A 17,801-nucleotide genomic window follows, 5' to 3' on the forward strand; every position below is an offset into this window, starting at 1 on the left:
AGCCCTGGCACACAGACCCGCTGGGGCGGCTGCTCACCAGCCCTCCCTGTCCTCAGGCACCTACAGGAGCCCCAGCAGACCCTGGAGGCTATGCTGCGGCCCAAAGTCACCACCCTGCCGGGCCACATCCAAGCTGTGTATGTGCAGAACGTGGTCAAGCTGTACGCAGCCATCCTGCAGCAGAAAGAGCAGGCCGCGGACGCGCAGGCGGCCCAGGAGGTCACGCAGCTCCTAGTGGAGCGGCTGCCCCAGTTTGTGCAGAGCGCGGACCTGGAAGCCCAGGAGCGGGTGAGCCCCGCACGTCAGCACGTCCTCAGGGGGTCGGGTCAGCTCTGGGAGAGCAGCTTGGGCAGGTGTTCTTTTCCTGGCTCCCCCGCGCTCGGCCTGGGGGGATGGGCAGATCTGGAGCCACCATGCTGGGGAGGCCCTGGGTCGGGGGGTGGGAGACTGTGAGCGAACGGGAGACAGTGTGAGGGTATGTGGTCAGCCCAAGAGGGAAGCCTCAGAGGTGACCGCGGTCCTGGAGGGCGCTGGCCAGGAGGGTGGAGGAGAGCTGGTCGGAGGAGAGTTTGGCATGGCATCTGGGCATCGGTGGCCTAGGAGCCCGCCTCTTGGCTCTGTGGTGACGTGGGGCTGTCAGCTACCGAGACCCCGCACCGGCGCTCAGCGGGCCCCGGCGGCCTCTGCGGTCATGGGCGGGTGTGTGACGTGCGCCTGTCTGCTGGCTGAGGGTCAGCTGCACTCTTGGGGGCCGTGTGAAGGTGCCCTGGTGGCTGGCGCCGCTGCTCGCTGGGGCGGTTGCCTTGTGGGGCGGTGCTCAATCCACCCCCAACCCCTTCTCTCGTCTGGGAGCCCTTTTGTGTCCTCGTGAAGGAGACAGCAGCTGGGCTGGCCTCCTGGCTGGCCCGGTCAGCGGTTCCTCGTGGTGTGTTCTGCAAGTCCTCAGCAGGGGTCTGGCTGGGCGTCTGCACGGTTTGAGCAGTGCCCTGCGGGGGCTGAGTGGCCTTCACGGCCAGGCCTCCATAACTCCTTCCTGACTCATCCACGGCGCCCCCAGGCATCCTGCATCTTGCAGCTGGTCAAACACGTCCAGAAGCTTCAGGCCAGGGATGTGCCAGTGGCAGAAGAAGTGAGTGCCCTCTTTGCTGGGGAGCTGAACCCGGTGGCTCCCAAGGCACAGAAGAAGGTTCCGGTCCCCGAAGGGTGAGCTGTGCGGTCCGTCAGAGGACACAGACGCGGGGTGGCATGAGGGCCCGTAGGAGCAGAACCACAGCCCGGACCTGCTGTCCAGACGGGCGAGGTGGAGGGGTCTGGGAGGAAGGTCCCCTGAGGCCCCAGTCGCCTGTGGGCGGGACAGACCCTTCTCACACAGACCGTAGGCACAGCACTCACTAGTTCTCCTGGGGCCCTGCTGTCCCCACCCCTGGGAAGCAGGTTGGCTGGTAGTTGTCGCCCATAAACCTTGCGGGGAGCGTGAGAACGGGGGAGGCGGGCTGCCCAGGCTCCAGGGTCCCTGGTCTGCCTTGCCCACTGTGACCTTGGGCCACTGCCCAGCCTTCATGTCCTTGTCTCCAAGGGGACGGCAGCGCCCAGGGCCAGGCATGCAGGCTGGAGCCACCGTGTGATCTCACTGTGTCCTGCAGCCTGGACCTGGACGCCTGGATCAATGAGCCGCTCTCGGACAGTGAGTCTGAGGATGAGAAGCCCAAGGCCATCTTCCACGACGAGGAGCCACGGCACGCCAAGCAGCGGCCGCCCGAGGCGGACGAGCAGGAACTGGCCCGGGTGAGGCGGGGCGGGCCGGGGCCGCTCACGGTCAGGTCTGGGCTTGGGTCCACTGTCCTGTGGGCAGCGCTGAGCCCACCTTCGACTTTGGGTGGGGGTTCTCGTTGAGACCAGGAGTGGCCTCTTGAGCCAGGAGCTCCCTAGGGAGACCGTGGGGCCCGAGCATGCTGAGGCCCTGGGGTGCCCGGCATGCTGCGCCTGCCTGCTGCCTGCGCTCATGGGTGCGGGGCCTCAGGGTGTTGTGCAGAATGGAGAAGCAAGGCGTGCTGCGTCCCCCGCTCCCCCGCCGGCCTTCCTCGCCCGGCCTGCCCCCCACCTGAGGCCCTACCCCAGAGCACGCAGTCTCTCCGACCCCCGCCTGTGCAGCTCCTGGGTTGTCCCTCCTGCCGCCTGCCTGTCTCCCACCTGCTCTTTCCCACCGCCGGCCTCTGTCTCCTGGTGGTCAAAGGCCAACAGTGAAAGTGGCGAGGGGTCCCGGCCACCCCTGGGTCTGGCGCGTGGAGGTGGCCCCCATCTGGGAGCATGCGAGGGTGAGGGCTCCGCGTACCCGCTGACGTGTGTGCTGCATCCTGTCCCCTCAGCGCCGCGAGGCCCGGAAGCAGGAGCAGGCCAACAACCCATTCTACATCAAGAGTTCCCCGTCCCCCCAAAAGGTGAGGCCGGCCTGCTCGTCCTTGAGACACGCTCCCACGGGGCCCATCCGCTCTCTGTCCACGGCCTGTGCGGGGCTGTCAGCAGGTCCACGGGCGGGACCGTGAGGGGCTCCTGACATCAACAGCTGGGGAGTGAGTCCTGCATGGGCGAGGTCAGGCTCCTTTGCCTTGGTGGGAGGGGAGGGGGTGCAAGGGGACCTGGGGTCCTGCCTGGAGCCACCTCCTTCATCTGTACCCTCCACACTGCAGACCCGTCATCCGTGTTGGGCTCCCCTGGGGACATGTGGCTCCACGGGGCGGGTGCCGTGTGGTTTCCCTGATCCTGGGATTTCTGGGTCACCCCTCTGAGGGGCTGCAGACTGTCCCCCGCTGGCACCTGTGTGTCGGGCTTGCTGATTCCAGCCGTCCTGGGGGCGGGAAGCACTATGTCACCATGGTTCCAAGCCTGCACTGTTTTTCTGACTTGGAAAGAAAAAAGACTCAGGTGCAAAAAATGGAGGTCTTGCGCCCCATCCTGTACTCGTCCCCACTGGCACCCCACCCCCGTCTTTGTGACCCCTTGCTCTGGGGCGTCGGTGCATCACGCTGGGCCCACCGCCCTGCCCATTAACGGGGCCTCAGTGTCTCCTCTCCAGCGGTACCAGGACGCGCCAGGTGTGGACCACATTCCCGTGGTGCAGATTGACCTCTCGGTGCCCTTGAAGGTGCCAGGCAAGTGTGTGCCCGGTGGCACGGGTGACGGGGACCTCAGGCCAGGTGCAGGCACCGCCTCAGGCCTGCGCTCCAGCCCTGCCCTGCACCCCGTGCTGCATCCTCGTCCCAGCAGGCACGGGTGCACGCCAAGGCCCCCAGGTTCAGCCCCACACCCCTCGCCGCCCGGGGGCCCCCGTCTGTGTCTCGGTAGCCAGAGGGCATTGCCCAGCATCCCCTTCCCCCAGGCATGGGTCTCGGGGCTGTGGGTGAACCAGGTGGCAGCAGGGTGCTGGCTGGGTGGGACGTGTCCACAGCCCTGGGCTGAGTGCCGCATGTGCGCCTGTCGGCAGGGATGCCCATGTCAGACCAGTACGTGAAGCTGGAGGAAGAACGGCGGCACCGGCAGAGGCTGGAGAAGGACAAGAGAAAGAGGAAGAAGAGGGAGCGGGAGAGGCGGGGTGCCCGGCGCCACACCTCACTGCACACAGAGAGCGACGAGGACATCACCCCCGCCCAGCGTGTGGACATCGTCACCGAGGAGATGCCCGAGGTCGGCCGCGGGCTTGCGTGTCGGGCGGGCGCCCTTCCCCGAGGTGGGCTCCACCCTGGCGTGGGCCTGCCCATCACTGCTGCCTCCATGGCACGGGGCAGCCTCAGCCAGCTGTGATGTGCCCTGTGTACTGTGAGCAGGCGGCCCCTGCACTCCTACCCCATTACCTGTGTTGAGTTTGCTGCCCGCACTGAGCACCAGGCCCCAGATCAGACTCCCTCGTGGGTGTGGACCTGGTGGCCCGTTTCTGAGAAGGGAGATGGGGGCCCTGTGGACCCGTAAAGGCTTGGCGGGGTCAGGGGCCGGATGGGTTGATCTGGATGGACGCAGGGCTCCTCTCCCCCCTCAGAACGCCCTGCCCAGCGACGAGGACGACAAAGACCCCAACGACCCCTACAGGGCCCTGGACATCGACTTAGACAAGTGAGTACTGGGACTGAGACCTGGGCAGCTGCCCCGTGGGGCTGGACGCGGCCTGGGCTCCCCATGGCCTGGTTCCTCCCTCTGTTCTCTGTTCATTGCACAGAGGGGGAGCGGCCTTGTCATGGGCCACGCCTCCTGTGACCACCCCCAGGCCCCTAGCCGACAGTGAGAAGCTGCCCGTCCAGAAACACAGAGATGCTGAGACTTCCAAGTCCGCAGAGAGACAGGACGTCACTGTCGTGGAAAAGAAGAGCAAGAAGCCCAAGAGGAAGGAGAAGAAGCAGAAGGAGAAAGAGCGAGAGAAGAAGAAGAAGAAAGAGGCGGAGAAGGTAAGAGGCCACGCAGCGTGTCACGTTGGGCGGGGCGGGCCCGGGTTGCCAGCCGTCCCTCTTCCATTACGTGTGTGTCACACGTGTGGAGGGGGGCTCCTACACAACCATCACGCACGGCTCGTGGGCCTTGCCGCAGAGCAGCGTGATTCCGCCTGGCCACGTGGTCCTGGCGGGCGCTAGTTTCTGTGGTGGTAGCGCTGGACGTGCCCCCAGCTCCCTGCACACTCGGGTCCTGCGGGGCCGCAGTGACCTGTGCCTGGCGGAGCCACTGTGCCCTCTCGGGGCTGCTGCTCTGGCCAAAGGCACGTGTTCCCTGTGGTTTCAGGGTGTGGACTTAGACTTCTGGCTGTCCACCACGCCGCCTGCTGCCACCCCAGCCCCGGTAAGAGCCTGCTAGTGACCCGTGCTGGCCCCGAGTTCCCCTTGGTGGACATCTGTGCTTTTCGGCCTTGGAGACGTCAGGGTGCCACCTCGGTGCCCTGCCCCAGCGGTGGAGGAGGTGGGGGACCCTCAGGCAGAAGCCCGGTCTGGGCCGGCTCGGTTCTGTGCCCAAGGTCTCGCCCAGGCAGTGGCTGCGTGGCTGGCCCTCGGCGCAGGGCCCGGGCCCCCAGAGCCAGGCAGCGCTCCTGAGCGACCGCTTTGTGTTAGTGGCTGGGGCCTGGTGGCTCTGGGGTCTCCAGCCGTGACCCCAGTCAGTGCCAGCCGGCCACAGGCCGGGCCTCCTTTCCCCTCTGCTGGCCACCGGCGCTTACTGGGGGCCACACGTCTGTCTGCGTGCTGACGATATGCCTGGCGTGTGGAGGGAGGTTCGTCACTGCGGGGTGTCCCGGACCAGGGCAGGTCAGGGCTGAGGGCGCAGGCCACCCCATCCTGGGCGCCAGCTGCTACCCGGCTCCCTGCAGGAGGAGCCCGGTGTGAACGCCGCGGTCACTGCCCCTAAGGAGGAGCCCAGGGGAGAGGAGCAGGATGCCGGCGAGGACGCGGAGCAGGACCTTGAGAAGGTGTGGGGCGCGCTGTGCAGGAGCCGGGCTGGGGGAGGTGCTAGCCCGCCACCAGGTCCCACAGAGCGGGCCGCTGCGGCCTCCTGTCGCTGTGCTTACGGGATTCTGCTTCCACACGGCTCTGTGGGCTGTGACTCGCACAGGAGCATGGGCTTGACCTGAGCCCTGTTCTGTCTCAGAAGCCTTCCGAGCAGAAGAAGAAGAAACACAAGAAGGACAAGGGGGAGCACTCCAAAGACAAGAAGAGACCCAAGAAGAGGGCGCCTCCGAGGGAAGGGGACGCCGAGCCCGTGCAGAACGGCGCGCTCTGTGAGGAGCCCCTCCCGGTGAGGGTGCTTCCCGAGCACGTGGGAGTGGGCTGTGGGCGTTGCACCCTCCCTGCGGTCCTCCGGCCCTGCCAGTGTCAGGAGCCCCGGGGTGTAGACCTCATGTTGTCCGGGACCCTCGGGGGTCCCTAGTGTTCCTGCCGGCGGCACCTGGCAGCTCCCTACGTCAGCCCCAGGTCCTCACCGCCTAAAGCTGAAACGTTTCTCTTTTGTTCCAGCCAATGTCTAGCTACTCTCTCCTGGCTGAAAATTCTTACATCAAAATGGTGAGCCACGTGGGGGTTACGGGTGGTGGGGCTGGGCGGGCTCAGGGCTCTTGTTTCTGGATGTGCAGGGCGTGCAGCGGAGCCAGGCGGCCGGCGAGGCCTGCTCACTGTGGGTCGGGAACAGCTGACAGTCGCGGACAGAGCTGGAACTCGGGTGCTTGTGCGAGAGCTCAGGACGTTCCCTTCTTTGCACGTTCATGTGCTGGGAGAGCGGGTGGTGCCCACACTCTCCCAGGCCCTCATCTAGGCCCACGGGGGTCCCTGGTGGGCTCCCCTGCCCCGCCGACCCCGGGCCTTGCTCTGCAGACGTACGACGTGCAGGGCAGCCTGCAGAAGGACAGCCAGGTCACGGTGTCCATGGTCCTGGAGAACCAGAGCAGCAGCTTCCTCAAGAACATGGAGCTCAACGTGCTGGACTCACTCAACGCCCGACTGGCCCGGCCAGAGGGCTCCTCGGTCCACGACGGTGTCCCCGTGCCTTTCCAGCTGCCCCCTGGTGAGTGGTGCCCAGGAGCCCCCGGATCCTGTCATCTGGTGCCCCTCAGGGCTGAGCCTGGCTTCCCCGACCAAGGCAGGCAGCACTGAGGACAAACCCAGGCCAGGCCTGCGTCCCTGCCACCTGCCCAGGTGGCTGCACCCCCATCTGCCACCCCAGGCCGTGCCCCGTGCTGCTTCTCAGGTCCGTTTCTCACCCTCTCCAGGCATCTCCAATGAAGCCCAGTTTGTGTTCACCATTCAGAGCATTGTCACGGCGCAGAAGCTCAAAGGGACCCTGTCTTTCATCGCCAAGGTACCTGGTGGGGGAGGGGGTGCACCCTGAGGGTCAGCTGCGTGCCCCGCCCCCGCCCACCCTGCGCCCCTGCTCCTGCAGAATGACGAAGGTTCCACCCATGAGAAGCTGGACTTCAAGCTGCACTTCACCTGCACCTCGTACTTGGTCACCACGCCATGCTACAGGTGCGCCACCCTCCCGCCCACCCCTGGCTCCCCACTTCTGTGCCATGGGAAGCTCTCCATGCGGTCACGTTGGCAGCGTCCTCTGACCCAAGACGAGGATGTGCACGGAGTGTTGGGTGACCGGCTTGTGGTTGGTGCAGAACGCCCAGCACATCTGCCGGGCCAGCCAGCTCGGGTGCCTGACTCAGCACAGGCTTGGCGGCCCTAACGCTGGACGTCCGAGCCCACAGTGCAGGCAGGGCTAGCCCTCCTGAGGCCCCTCTCCGTGGCCGTCTCCCCGTGTCCTCACATGCTCGTCCATCCCTGCACATCTGTATCATTTTCTGTTCCCACAGGGACCCTGGTCACGTTAGATTAGGGCCCTGTCTCCAAGTGCAGTCGTGTCCTAGGGACACAGTTCAGCTCTTGACTTCCTACCCATAAAGGACGCGCCCCACCCCCTGGGCTGGGGTCTCTGCCTGCCCTGCTGCAGGGGAGCCCCCTGTTGTGCCCCCTCCCATTCTGTGTCCTTCCCACAGTGACGCGTTTGCCAAGTTGTTGGAGTCCGGGGACCTGAGCATGAGCTCAGTCAAGGTTGATGGCATTAGTATGTCCTTCCAGAACCTTCTGGCAAAGATCTGTTTTCACCACCATTTTTCCGGTAAGAGTGGACGTGCCAACAGATGGCTCGGCCCTCTTCCCGTACCTGTGACTGTCCCCTGCCTCCAGGGGCTGGCCCCCGGCCTCACCCCCAGGCCCTCTGTTGCAGTTGTGGAGCGGGTGGACTCCTGCGCCTCCATGTACAGCCGTTCCATCCAGGGCCACCACGTCTGCCTCCTGGTGAAGAAGGTGAGCCCCATGGGAGGGCCCCAGCCAGGCCTGTCCACCCCTCGCCGCTGTGCCTCCTTGAGCCTGTGTTTGTGAGGAGTGTCGGCCTTTCCTTTTCTCCATCTGGCCTTGGCATCAGGGCACTAGTGCATTCCCTCCTCTCGCATTTCCCGGAAGAGATTGCGTGTAGTCAGTATTCCTTCTTGCACATTATGTAGAATTCGTCAAGGAAATCGTTTGGGTCTGGGGGTTTCTTTTTTGGGGGGGGGGGTTCTTTTTTGAAAAGTTTTTATCTACGAGTTCAGTTTCTTTCTTTGATAGTTGTAAGACTTCTTGCTTTCTCTGTTTCTTATTGGGTGATTTTTGGTAGTTCGTAGTTTTCAAAGAATAGGTCTGTTTCATCCAAGTTTCGGAGCTGATGGTGTGTCAAGTCATCCAGTTCTCTTCATGTCCTTTTAGTGTCTGAGGGCTCAGTGGTGATTATTTTTCATTCCTGATGTTGGTAACTGGTGTCTTCTCTCATTTTTCTTGGTTTCTTGGTTATCCTGGCCCTCTTCCCTCTCTGTCCTGGCCAGAAGTCTTACTTATCCATTTTGTTGATCTTTTGAAAGATCAATTTGATAACCATTCTTTTTAAAAAGTTAGGGACTTCCCTGGCAGTGCAGTGGTTAGGACTCCGTGCTTCCACTGCTGGGGGCCCAGGTTTGATCCCTGGCGTGGTTCGGCCAAAAAAAAAAAAAGTTAATGTTTCTTTAAACAATAAATTGTATTGAGTTCTGCTGCATACCTCCTTACTTCTGCCTGCCTTGGGTTTATTTTGCTCATTTGTGGTTTCTTAAGGTGAAAACTTAGACCAAGACCTGTCTCTTCTTTTTTTTTTTAATATTTGTTTGTTTGTTCGTTTATTTACTTACTTATTTTTGACTCGAGCCAGGTCTTTAGTTGCCACACGTGGACTTCTTTGTTGTGGCATGTGGACTCTTAGTTGCGGCATGTAAATCTTTAGTTGCGGCATGCGGGATCTAGTTCCCCAACCGGGGATCGAACCCGGGCCCCCTGCATTGGGAACTGCACCCCCAGGGAAGTCCGAGACCTGTCTCTTCTAATAAAGTTTTTAGTGTTATAAATTTTCCTCTAATCACTGTTTTGGATGAACTGCACACATTTTTATGATTCATTTTAATTTCTATACAGTTGAAAATACTTTCTATCACTCCTTCCTCTCTGACCCTTGGATTACTTAGAAGTATGTTAATTTCCAAACATTTAGAAAGTTTCCTGTTGCTTTTTGGTTACTGATTTCTAGTTTGACTTTTCAGGCCTTTGAAATGTGCTGAGGCTTGTGCTCTGGCCCAGGATGTGGTCATTCTGGGTGGATATTCCATAGGTGCCTGGAAGCATGTTATACCTGTCACCTAGATCCTGCTGGTTGATGGCATTTTCCTTTTCTTCTGGATCCTTGCAGATTGCAGATTTTCTTCTGGGCCTTGATGAGTGAGCAAGGAGTATGAGGCCAGTGGTGGTCAGTTGGTCTGCTCCCCCAGTTCTTCAGGCTTTACTCCATGTGTGGGAGCCCTGTTGTTGGCTGTGTGGACCATTAGAATTGTGGAATCTTGGCAAGGGACCCTCTCATCAGTGGGTGTGCTCCTCTCTGTCCTGGGCTGTGTTCTTTTCTCTGAAGGCTACCTTGTCTGGTATCAGTACAGGCACTCCTGCTCTCATTTGATGGGTGCTTACGTGGTATGTCTTTTGCTATGAACCTGCCTTTATCCTGTTTGGATAAGAATTCCTCGTGCATGCTGTAGAGTTTGGGTCACGTGTCCTTATTCATCCTGTCAATCTCTATCTTTCACTTGTCGTGTTTAGACCATTTGTGCTTAAAGTATTACTGATTCATTTGGGTTTGTCCCACATTTTGTTTTTTCCCTGTGTTTTTCGTTCCTCTTCTTCCTATTCCCACTTTCTGTGGCGTATGTGAGCATTACAGTATCCCGTGTTTATATGTTGGCTGTGTTGTTGACGGTCTCCGTGTATCTGCTTGGGGGGCTCGAGGGATTACATTACACGCTTGGTGTGCACAGTCTACTTGGAACTCAGGCGGAATGTAAAAAGCTCACACCCTCTCGGTCCCTTCACCCTCCCTTTTCATGGGCAGTTGTCTTAGGTTTTGCCTTTGCAGACGTTGAAGACGCCTTACGCCACATTACAGCTTTACAGATTTCAGAGAACTCGGGGTGTAGGTGGGGGTGGGAGGGGGTGCGATAGCCTCTTGTGCTCGCCCACGTGTCTATCATTTCTGTCGCTTTCATTCCTCACGTTCCACCCTTCTGGCTCATTTCCCTCTGTCTGAAGAACAACTTTTTAGATCAGGTCTATTGGATGTGTATTCTCTTTAGTTTTCCTTCATCTGATTATTCTTTATTTCAGTATTCCTCAAGGCTGTTTTTGCTGGGTATGAAATTCTGGCTTTGTTGGTCTTTTCACTCAGTACCTCAAAAATAGGCCATTTCCCCCTTTTTTAAAAGAAAAAAAAGGGGGCTTCCCTGGTGGCGCAGTGGTTGAGAGTCCGCCTGCCGATGCAGGGGATACGGGTTCGTGCCCCGGTCCGGGAGGATCCCACGTGCCGCGGAGCAGCTGGGCCCGTGAGCCGTGGCCGCTGGGCCTGCGCGTCCGGAGCCTGTGCTCCGCAACGGAAGAGGCCACAGCAGTGAGAGGCCCACGCACCAACAAAAAAAAAAAAAAAAAAAAAAAAAAGAAAAGAAATATTTACTTATTTGACTGTGCCAGGTCTTAGTTGCAGCATGCAGGATCTTTTTAGTTGCAGCATGAGGGATCTTTGGTTGCGGCATGCGGGATCTAGTTCCCTGACCAGGGATCGAACCCGGGCCCCCTGCACCGGGAGCACAGAGTCTTAGCCACTGGACCACCAGGGAAGGCCCTAGGCCATTTCCTTTTGGTGTCTGGTTTCTGACAAGGAACATTTTACTTTTACTGGGGAATGCATCGTTTTCCTCTGGCTATTTTAGGTTTTTCTTTGTCTTCAGTTTTCAGCAGTTTGTGATGTGTCTGGGCATTGACTTCCTTGGGTTTATGTTAACTGTGTGGAGTCTGCCGAACTTGCTGAATCTGTGCGTTTATGTCTTTTGCACAACTTGGAAGTTTTCAGCTATGATTTAAATACCTCTTCAGCACTGCATTCTTTGTCCCCTCCTTCCGGGACCCCTGTGATGTGAATCTCAGACCTTTTGTTACTCTGCCCACCCTACTCCACCTCCGACTCCTTTCCGCTCTCTGTTCAGCTTGGATTATTTCCATTAATCTCTTGTCTGGCTCATTGACTCTTCTGTCATGTCCATTCTGCTATTGAGCCCATCCAGTGAGCTTTTCATCTTGGCTGTTTGTATTCAGGTCTAGAAGTTCCACTGGGTTGATCTTGACTCTTCCATTCCTTTGCTGAGATGTTGTGTTTTCTTGTGTGCTTAGGGAGTGTACGTGGTTGGTGATGGGAGGTTCTCGTAGTAGTTACTTCAAAGCCTGTTAGGTGATTCCAACATCCACCTCTTCTCGGTGGGCGTTTGGTGATTGTCTTTTCCACGTGAGCTGAGATTTCCCTGGTCTTGCGGTGCCAAGTGATTTTGGACTGTATCCTGGACACTTCGAATAGGAGGAGACCGTGGGCCTTCCTTACACCCTGTGGAGAGCGTTGACACACAGGTTCCAGCTGCAGGACGTCTGGTCCCACGCCATCCGGTTTTCACAGCCTTCCTCTCTGCACAGCTGCCTCCTGCGTGCCCGTGGGGCTGGGCTGGGTGGGGCTGTGTGTCCTCTGCAGGGCTGGCATTGCTGCCTCTGCTGCGCTCTGCCAGAGAGTCCATCCTGGGCCCCTGGGAGACAGCAGGGCGTGGTGCACCTGCTCCTTCTTGCCTGGAGCCCCTCCTTTTGATTGTGAAAGCACCCGGGCATAGGAGAGCATTTGTAAAAGTTGGAGGTACTTGGGAGTCGCAGGGTGGTGTCTCAAGGCGCTGGCCGTTATTTCCCCGTTGCAGGGTGAGAAGTCGGTGTCGGTGGACGGGAAGTGCAGCGATTCCACGCTGCTGAGCAACGTGCTGGAGGAGATGAAGGAAACGCTGGCCAAATGCTGAGCGCGCCGCCCGCCATGGGGAGGGCTCGCGGGGAGGGCGGCCAAGTGCCGGGTTTCTCCTCTGTCGCAAGGACTGGGTGCAGCCGGGAGATAACCCAGTCCACCGTCATCCACTGTGTAGACACTGAGGTTTATGTTGCGTTGATTTATCCTGTCATCTTTTTTACTTTGCCCTCACTGCTCTCTCTGGCGAGAAGCCCCCTTCCACTCCCCAGGCCAGCAGGGACTTCTGTAGCCGGAGCGGACTGTGCACATGGCCACAGGAGCTGCCCGAGGGTGAGGGTGACCGCCATCCAGGCCGGTTCCTGGTGGGGACCAGACGGGGTGGCGCGTCCCGCTTCTGTCAAGCCATCCAAGTCCCATGAGTCCCCAGATGCCCTGCCCACTGGCAGCTGGGGGGTGAAGAACAGGCTAGCTACTCAGGCGACATTCCTGTTCATCCCTGACGCCAAGGGTCACGTCCTCCCCGCAGGACACATGGTGGGAGAGGGTCGTGCGGGCTCTCGTCCATCACATCCTGTTCATCCCACCACCGTGTTCGTGTGTCCGCCGAGCGGGGGGTGCCCAGCGGGGATCCCGGACCTCACTGGGTTCCGTGCCCAGTCGGGTGTTGGGGTGCGTGGTGGAGAGCTGCGACTCTGGCCCCTCTGCTCATCACTGGACTCTCTGCAGGTCTGTGCCTGCACGTGCGGAAGGGCCTAGTCCTGGGCTCCGCAGCCCTGATGGCAAAGCACGTGTATCCAGGGGCGGCTGGGCCCCTGAAATGCACCTCAGGGGCAGGGAGGGGGGACCCCAGCCCACCCCCGTGAGACGGAACTTTCCTCAGAAATGACAGTCCTCGATGACGTTTCAACTTTTCCTTTTGATGAAAACTGTCACTTTAGCATGTAGAGTAACCTATTACAGAATCCTGTGCAGTGATTCTAGAATCTCGAAATATATGATGTGTTATATAAGAATTTATTTGCTATCGACATTCCCGTATAAAGGAGAGACATATCACGCTGCTGTAATGATTCTGTGTCAAGATGATCCAATAAACTTGCAAAACAGACGTTCACCTGTCGGGTCTCTGGCCCATGACAGTGTATGCCCCCCAGCCAGGGGATTCTGACCCATTGTGCGGGTCAGCACACAGCCCCTGAAATGCTCGTGGTCCGAGGGGGGCTGCAGGGCACCCTCATGGAGGTTGCAGTGTGCGGGGGGAGCCCTTGCCCTCCTGCCGTGCACCCCTCGGCCCCTCGGGAGGGGATGTGGTCCTCACGTCATCCAGGACCCTGGGCTGTGGTGGTAACGAGGAGCCACCTGACACCACCCCCCCCATGGGATTCTGAGGCGTCCACCGATCTCCCTCCCTTTACTAGGGAACCCCATTCGTAAGTGGTGTGTGGGGTGAGCAGAAACATTACTAACATAAAGTTTAAGTTAGGTAAACGCTTGTACATGCACGCACACACACACCCTCATTTCTAATCTTCGAAGTGCCTAGTGAGAAAAGGGCAGGGTTAGGAGTCCAGACACACGTGTACAGACCCCAGGGCCCCAGGAATCAGCAGGAACAGATGCTGGAAGGAAGGCCCTGTTGCTGTTTTGCGGTTTTTTTGTTTCGTTTTGTTTTTTCTTTTTTTTAATTTTATATTTTATTTTTGGCTGTGTTGGGTCTTTCTTGCTGGGTGCAGGTTTTCTCTAGTTGCGGTGCGCAGGCTTCTCATTGCAGCGGCTTCTTGTTGTGGAGCACAGGCTCTAGGCGCGTGGGCTTCAGTAGTTGTGGCACGCAGGCTCAGTAGTTGTGGTTTGCGGGCTCTAGAGCGCAGGCTCAGTAGTTGTGGCACACAGGCTTAGTTGCTCTGTGGCATGTGGGATCTTCCCGGACCAGGGCTCGAACCCGTGTCCCCTGCATTGGCAGGCGGATTCTTAACCGCTGCGCCACCAGGGAAATCCCCTGCTGCTGTTTTAATTCTCAAGGTTTCATATGGCTTCACTGATGCCATGTGTACAGAGGACTGTGTCAGCAGAGCCCAAATCAACTCCATCCTGAATCCAAAACGTGGGCAGGTGTGGAGCCCCGCACGGAAGCCCCCTCCGGCAGCGGGTGGGGAGAGAGGCCTCAGGTGGCCCCCGGGTGGTCATTGGCCTGGCCCACCCTGCTCCAGCTCGTGGACCCCGCACAGGTCCCGGGGCGTTGGAGCATCCCTTTGGAGTTTCCCGCTCACCATTCCCCTGATCTCAACATTCCTGGGCAGGCAGAGGCCAGTGTTCTGTCAGTGAACCCTTGGAAGGAAGGCGCCACACCAGGCAGGGGACCCCTTAGCTGGGGGAAGGGATCGGCGGCTGATCAGGCTGGGAAGGGCCAGCCCAGGAGCTGGGCTCACCACGGCATCCGCAGGCACAGAGGCACCTCCCGTCTGCTGGATGGATGTTGAGCCCTGGGTCACAGTTTGGGTCTGTCCCCTCATGACCCATGTTGGGTGTTTTCTCGAAGCTAAGAAGCCAAGTGGTGGGCACAGCAGTTCCCATGCCTCGGCTGAAATGCAGCCGATGTGGTAGGAGCCCCAAGATACACCGATGCTGGCCCTGGCTTTCACCAAACAGCCTCCTTTCGTGTCATCAAAAGAACCAGTTGCCCTGAAGGCTGATTGCCGTGCGCGCCTGGGAAGCCCCGCTGCCCTGCCCTGTAGGCCAAGGTCGCACCTCGCCTGGGGCCCCAGCCCGGAGCCCCAACAAGGACTACTTCGGGATGAGAAATGTCAGGGTTATTTAATCATTCCCTCAAACAGCTGTGATCCTGCCGCTGTATACAAACCCATCTACCTCCCTTCCCGTCCTCCCAGCCCCAGCCCGGCCCAGCCCGGGCTCCGAGGCGGGTGGAGCACCCAGGCAGCAGCAGGCCTGCTCCACAGCGCCAGGCTGAGGCGGTCCAGCGGAGGCCCCGCACCGTGGCGGGGGCGGGTCTGGCTGGCCTGGGCGCCCTCAGTGCTGCATCAGGCACTCGGAGGCGTTTTCCAGAGTCAGGTTGGCCAGGTGCGGGGGCTCCAGACACCTGAAGCTTGGTGATATCAAGCTGCAAGGAGACGTGGTGCCCCAGTCCTTCTTCCCCTCCCACACCTTGCTCTTCCTGGTGGGGTTTTGCTGGAGGCCTGGGCCCCTCGTCCCAGCTGGGCATGTGACAGGGCTGCAGACAGACCCTCAAGCTGAACTCGGAGGCCTTGCCTGTTCTCACATCCCTAGGACAGCAGTGGGGTCACGCCCTACACTCCCACGACTAGGGCTGCAAAGGCAGCAATGGGGGGGTGGCATAGGGTTCTGATCTCTGGCTTAGGCAAAACTCCTGCCCCTGGAGTCACCCATGTCCCTGCAGCCTCTCCCCACTGGGTCACTCAAAAGGCTCGAGTGGTTCTGTGTGTCCAGGGGAGGGGCAGGAGGAGCTCATGTTTATTCATGGAGTGATGGCATGGGCGGGGTTGCAGAGGTGATGTCCACATGTCCCAGGTGCAGAGAGGGAGCCCTGCCCGGCTGCGCCCACCCCATCCAACACCCCTGCCCTCCCCTACTGACCGGGACAACCCCACGCCACACACCCCCGCTCCAGGAGGACGGGCCTGGTGGGGGGGCTTACCTTGTGTTGGTGTTCTGTCTGAAAGACACAACGGGGCCCCAGTTAGCTCTGAGCTTTGGGGCTGAGGCTGTGACTGTGGCCCTGAGGTGCCTCCACTGGGGCACGCCTCCACCAGGGGGCGCCCTCCCCAGCTCCGACCACAGCCTGCCACCAGCCTGGGGCAGGGGTAGGACCAGACTCTGGGGACCCCTTAACCGGGATGTGCCCCCTCGTGCCAGCCGAGCTCAGAGACCCTGGGAGGTAGAGGCTGGGCCCGCCACACCGGGGGCAGGTGCTGCCTTCTGTGGCTGCCCCGGCGCATACTCACCCACGAGGACGCACATGCACACTGCCTTTGGGGAGCGGGAACTACTTACTTGCTCCAGTTATTTCTACAACGACAGCAGGACTTTAGTCAGGGCCAAGCGGCCTTGATCGGGGTCTCCTCCCCGAGCCAAGCTGCCCTGACTCACATGTGCTGGAGGAGGCCCTGCACTGCTGCCTCCCACTCTGCCGACGACCTGCGGGGACGTGGGGTGTGGAGGGGGCGCGGCCCACATTCACGGGCCAGGTGGGGGGCTTCCATTCCCTGCCCGGGTGATGAAGGGACCCTCCAGGGAGAGCCTCGGACCCCAGGGGCAGGGGGCCGCCCGCGTCTGAGCCCTACTCGCAGCTGTAGCCAAAGCAGACGACGTGTGAGTTCGTGCAGTTGGTGCAGGAGATGGTCTCGTACTGGAAGATGCCTGTAACACACCAGAGGCGGCCGCACCCTACCCTCACCCTCAGCCTCTGGGGCCCCGAGCTGCTACCACTGCCGCCACACCCCATAACCCGGACAGAGGCTCACTCACCGCAGTGACGCTGACAGTCGATGCGGCCTGTGGGGGGACGAGAGCACAGCCGGCGCCTTCTTAGCAGGCCTATCCTGTCCTCCGCTTTCTCCCCCTCCCAGGCTGCCCAAGGCTCAGGGCCTGTCCGTTGGCCACTTAGGTGGGCCCCAGCCTGGGATGGGGCAAAGCACGGGGGAGGGCAGCCGCAAGACTCTTGAGGCCTCCAGGGACCCGTTGGGGGGAGGTAGCAGGGATGGGTGGGATTTATCCTTCAAGGCCTCCTGTTGGTGCCCACTGGATGAAAAGGGCCCCCCTCAGGGTGTGGCCCTTCTCCCCCGTTTCTGACCTGAGTTCTGACACCTGGCTGCACCAGGCCAGACGCCCTATTCACATTACTCCAATCTCACCACGACCTGGCCGGGACCCCAGGCCTGGAAGGAGACTGAAATACTCGCGTGGCCCTGGGTCCTCAGGCCCTGGGCAGCAGCACCCTCCCTCCCCGACAGCCCTCGTTTGCTCACTTTCGATGATGGCTTTCTGGATGAGGTGCACCTGCTCCCGGAAGATAGCTCGCAGCTCGTTGGGAAAATACCCTGATGGCGGGAAGGCAAGGGGTGGGGGGTCACGCACAGTTGGCGGGCGGACCTGAGGTGTCATGGGGCGGGTGGGCTCTGCCTCAGTTCCCCATGCGCGGCGGTCGCCCCCTTACCAGGGAAATACAGCTTCCCCTGGTACAGTTGATCCATCTTCTGGTACACGACGTTCGCCACTTGGTTCAGCTTCTCCCAGGCTGGGGACGGCAGGAGGAGGCGTGTGAGCGGGCCGGGGCCTGACTGGGCCGGGGGTGCTCCCGGGCGGGGCCCCGCACTCACTGATCTCCGCGGGGATGGCCAGGTGCAGCTCCTTCATTGTGTCCTGGCTCCAGTCAGTGAGCAGCGAGCCCGACACGGGGATGTCGCCCACCCACCAGGACTTGAGGTTCACGTGATGGCGGTAGAAGGAGAACTTCTCCGAGAAGTTGCCGTGGCAGTGCAAGCAGCCGCGGGCCAGCGCCGCTGTCAGGGCCAGGCACAGCAGCAGCGCCATAGCCAGCCCCCGCCCGCCGCCGGCCAACCGACGGCGCCTCCCGCGCCACGCCCCTCCGCCGCGCACCAACCAACGGTGTCTCCTGCCACGCCCCTATCCGGGCACCAACCAACGACGCCCTCTCGGGCTGGGGCCGCGCCCCCCCAACCCCGCCCCCGGCGTAGGCCCCGCCCCCGCAACGGACAACTGTGGGCGCCGGTTCCTTTCCAGGCCCCGCCCACGAGCCGCCGCTCCCGGGGAGGCTCCACCTCTTTGTGGGCCCCGCCTGCGACCTCGCTCCACGCATGCGCCGTAGGCCGGCGCAAGCTCCTCCTTCCAGGCTGGCTTCTATTCAAGGCCCCGCCCCGCTCTACGAG

General features: G+C 60.5%; 2 protein-coding genes across 12 annotated transcripts in view; one reads left to right on the forward strand and one right to left on the reverse strand.

Moving 5' to 3' along the window:
• The window catches only part of AP3D1 (adaptor related protein complex 3 subunit delta 1), a 45,756-nt gene extending 32,768 nt beyond the window's left edge, over positions 1 to 12,988 (forward strand). The window contains exons 15-32 of one of the 8 annotated variants that reach the window (XM_032626087.1): positions 57 to 288; positions 1,058 to 1,203; positions 1,644 to 1,785; positions 2,367 to 2,438; positions 3,074 to 3,149; positions 3,482 to 3,681; positions 4,031 to 4,104; positions 4,256 to 4,433; positions 4,762 to 4,818; positions 5,339 to 5,437; positions 5,617 to 5,763; positions 5,982 to 6,029; positions 6,336 to 6,525; positions 6,731 to 6,819; positions 6,901 to 6,986; positions 7,505 to 7,626; positions 7,735 to 7,814; positions 11,840 to 12,988. In XM_032626087.1, coding sequence (XP_032481978.1) covers positions 57 to 288; positions 1,058 to 1,203; positions 1,644 to 1,785; positions 2,367 to 2,438; positions 3,074 to 3,149; positions 3,482 to 3,681; positions 4,031 to 4,104; positions 4,256 to 4,433; positions 4,762 to 4,818; positions 5,339 to 5,437; positions 5,617 to 5,763; positions 5,982 to 6,029; positions 6,336 to 6,525; positions 6,731 to 6,819; positions 6,901 to 6,986; positions 7,505 to 7,626; positions 7,735 to 7,814; positions 11,840 to 11,935 — 2,134 coding nt within the window. In that variant the 3' untranslated portion in view covers positions 11,936 to 12,988. Of the gene's footprint in view, positions 1 to 56; positions 289 to 1,057; positions 1,204 to 1,643; positions 1,786 to 2,366; positions 2,439 to 3,073; positions 3,150 to 3,481; positions 3,682 to 4,030; positions 4,105 to 4,255; positions 4,434 to 4,761; positions 4,819 to 5,338; positions 5,438 to 5,616; positions 5,764 to 5,981; positions 6,030 to 6,335; positions 6,526 to 6,730; positions 6,820 to 6,900; positions 6,987 to 7,504 lie in introns of all 8 variants that reach the window. The other 7 variants (XM_032626088.1, XM_032626085.1, XM_032626092.1 and 4 more) reach the window with 7 other exon arrangements.
• Positions 12,989 to 13,837: 849 nt separating this feature from the next.
• On the reverse strand, positions 13,838 to 17,478 carry IZUMO4 (IZUMO family member 4). Of its 4 annotated transcripts, XM_032625002.1 has the most exons (8): positions 17,232 to 17,466; positions 17,069 to 17,149; positions 16,881 to 16,952; positions 16,381 to 16,407; positions 16,197 to 16,272; positions 16,003 to 16,050; positions 15,907 to 15,921; positions 13,838 to 15,568 (listed from the first exon to the last, which is right to left on the reverse strand). In XM_032625002.1, the coding sequence occupies exons 1-8, from the start codon at positions 17,443 to 17,445 to the stop codon at positions 15,547 to 15,549; spliced, it is 555 nt and encodes a 184-aa protein (XP_032480893.1). In that variant the 5' UTR covers positions 17,446 to 17,466; the 3' UTR covers positions 13,838 to 15,546. The 4 variants fall into 4 exon arrangements, 1 of the variants encoding a protein (XP_032480893.1); XR_004349007.1 differs by lacking the exon at positions 15,907 to 15,921 and having other exon boundaries at positions 13,838 to 15,598; positions 16,003 to 16,299; positions 17,232 to 17,478; XR_004349008.1 differs by lacking the exon at positions 15,907 to 15,921 and having other exon boundaries at positions 13,838 to 15,598; positions 16,003 to 16,272; positions 17,232 to 17,464.
• Between the last annotated feature and the right edge of the window lie 323 nt (positions 17,479 to 17,801).

Source organism: Phocoena sinus, chromosome 3, assembly GCF_008692025.1.
Source record: "Phocoena sinus isolate mPhoSin1 chromosome 3, mPhoSin1.pri, whole genome shotgun sequence".
NCBI classification, from domain to species: domain Eukaryota; kingdom Metazoa; phylum Chordata; class Mammalia; order Artiodactyla; family Phocoenidae; genus Phocoena; species Phocoena sinus.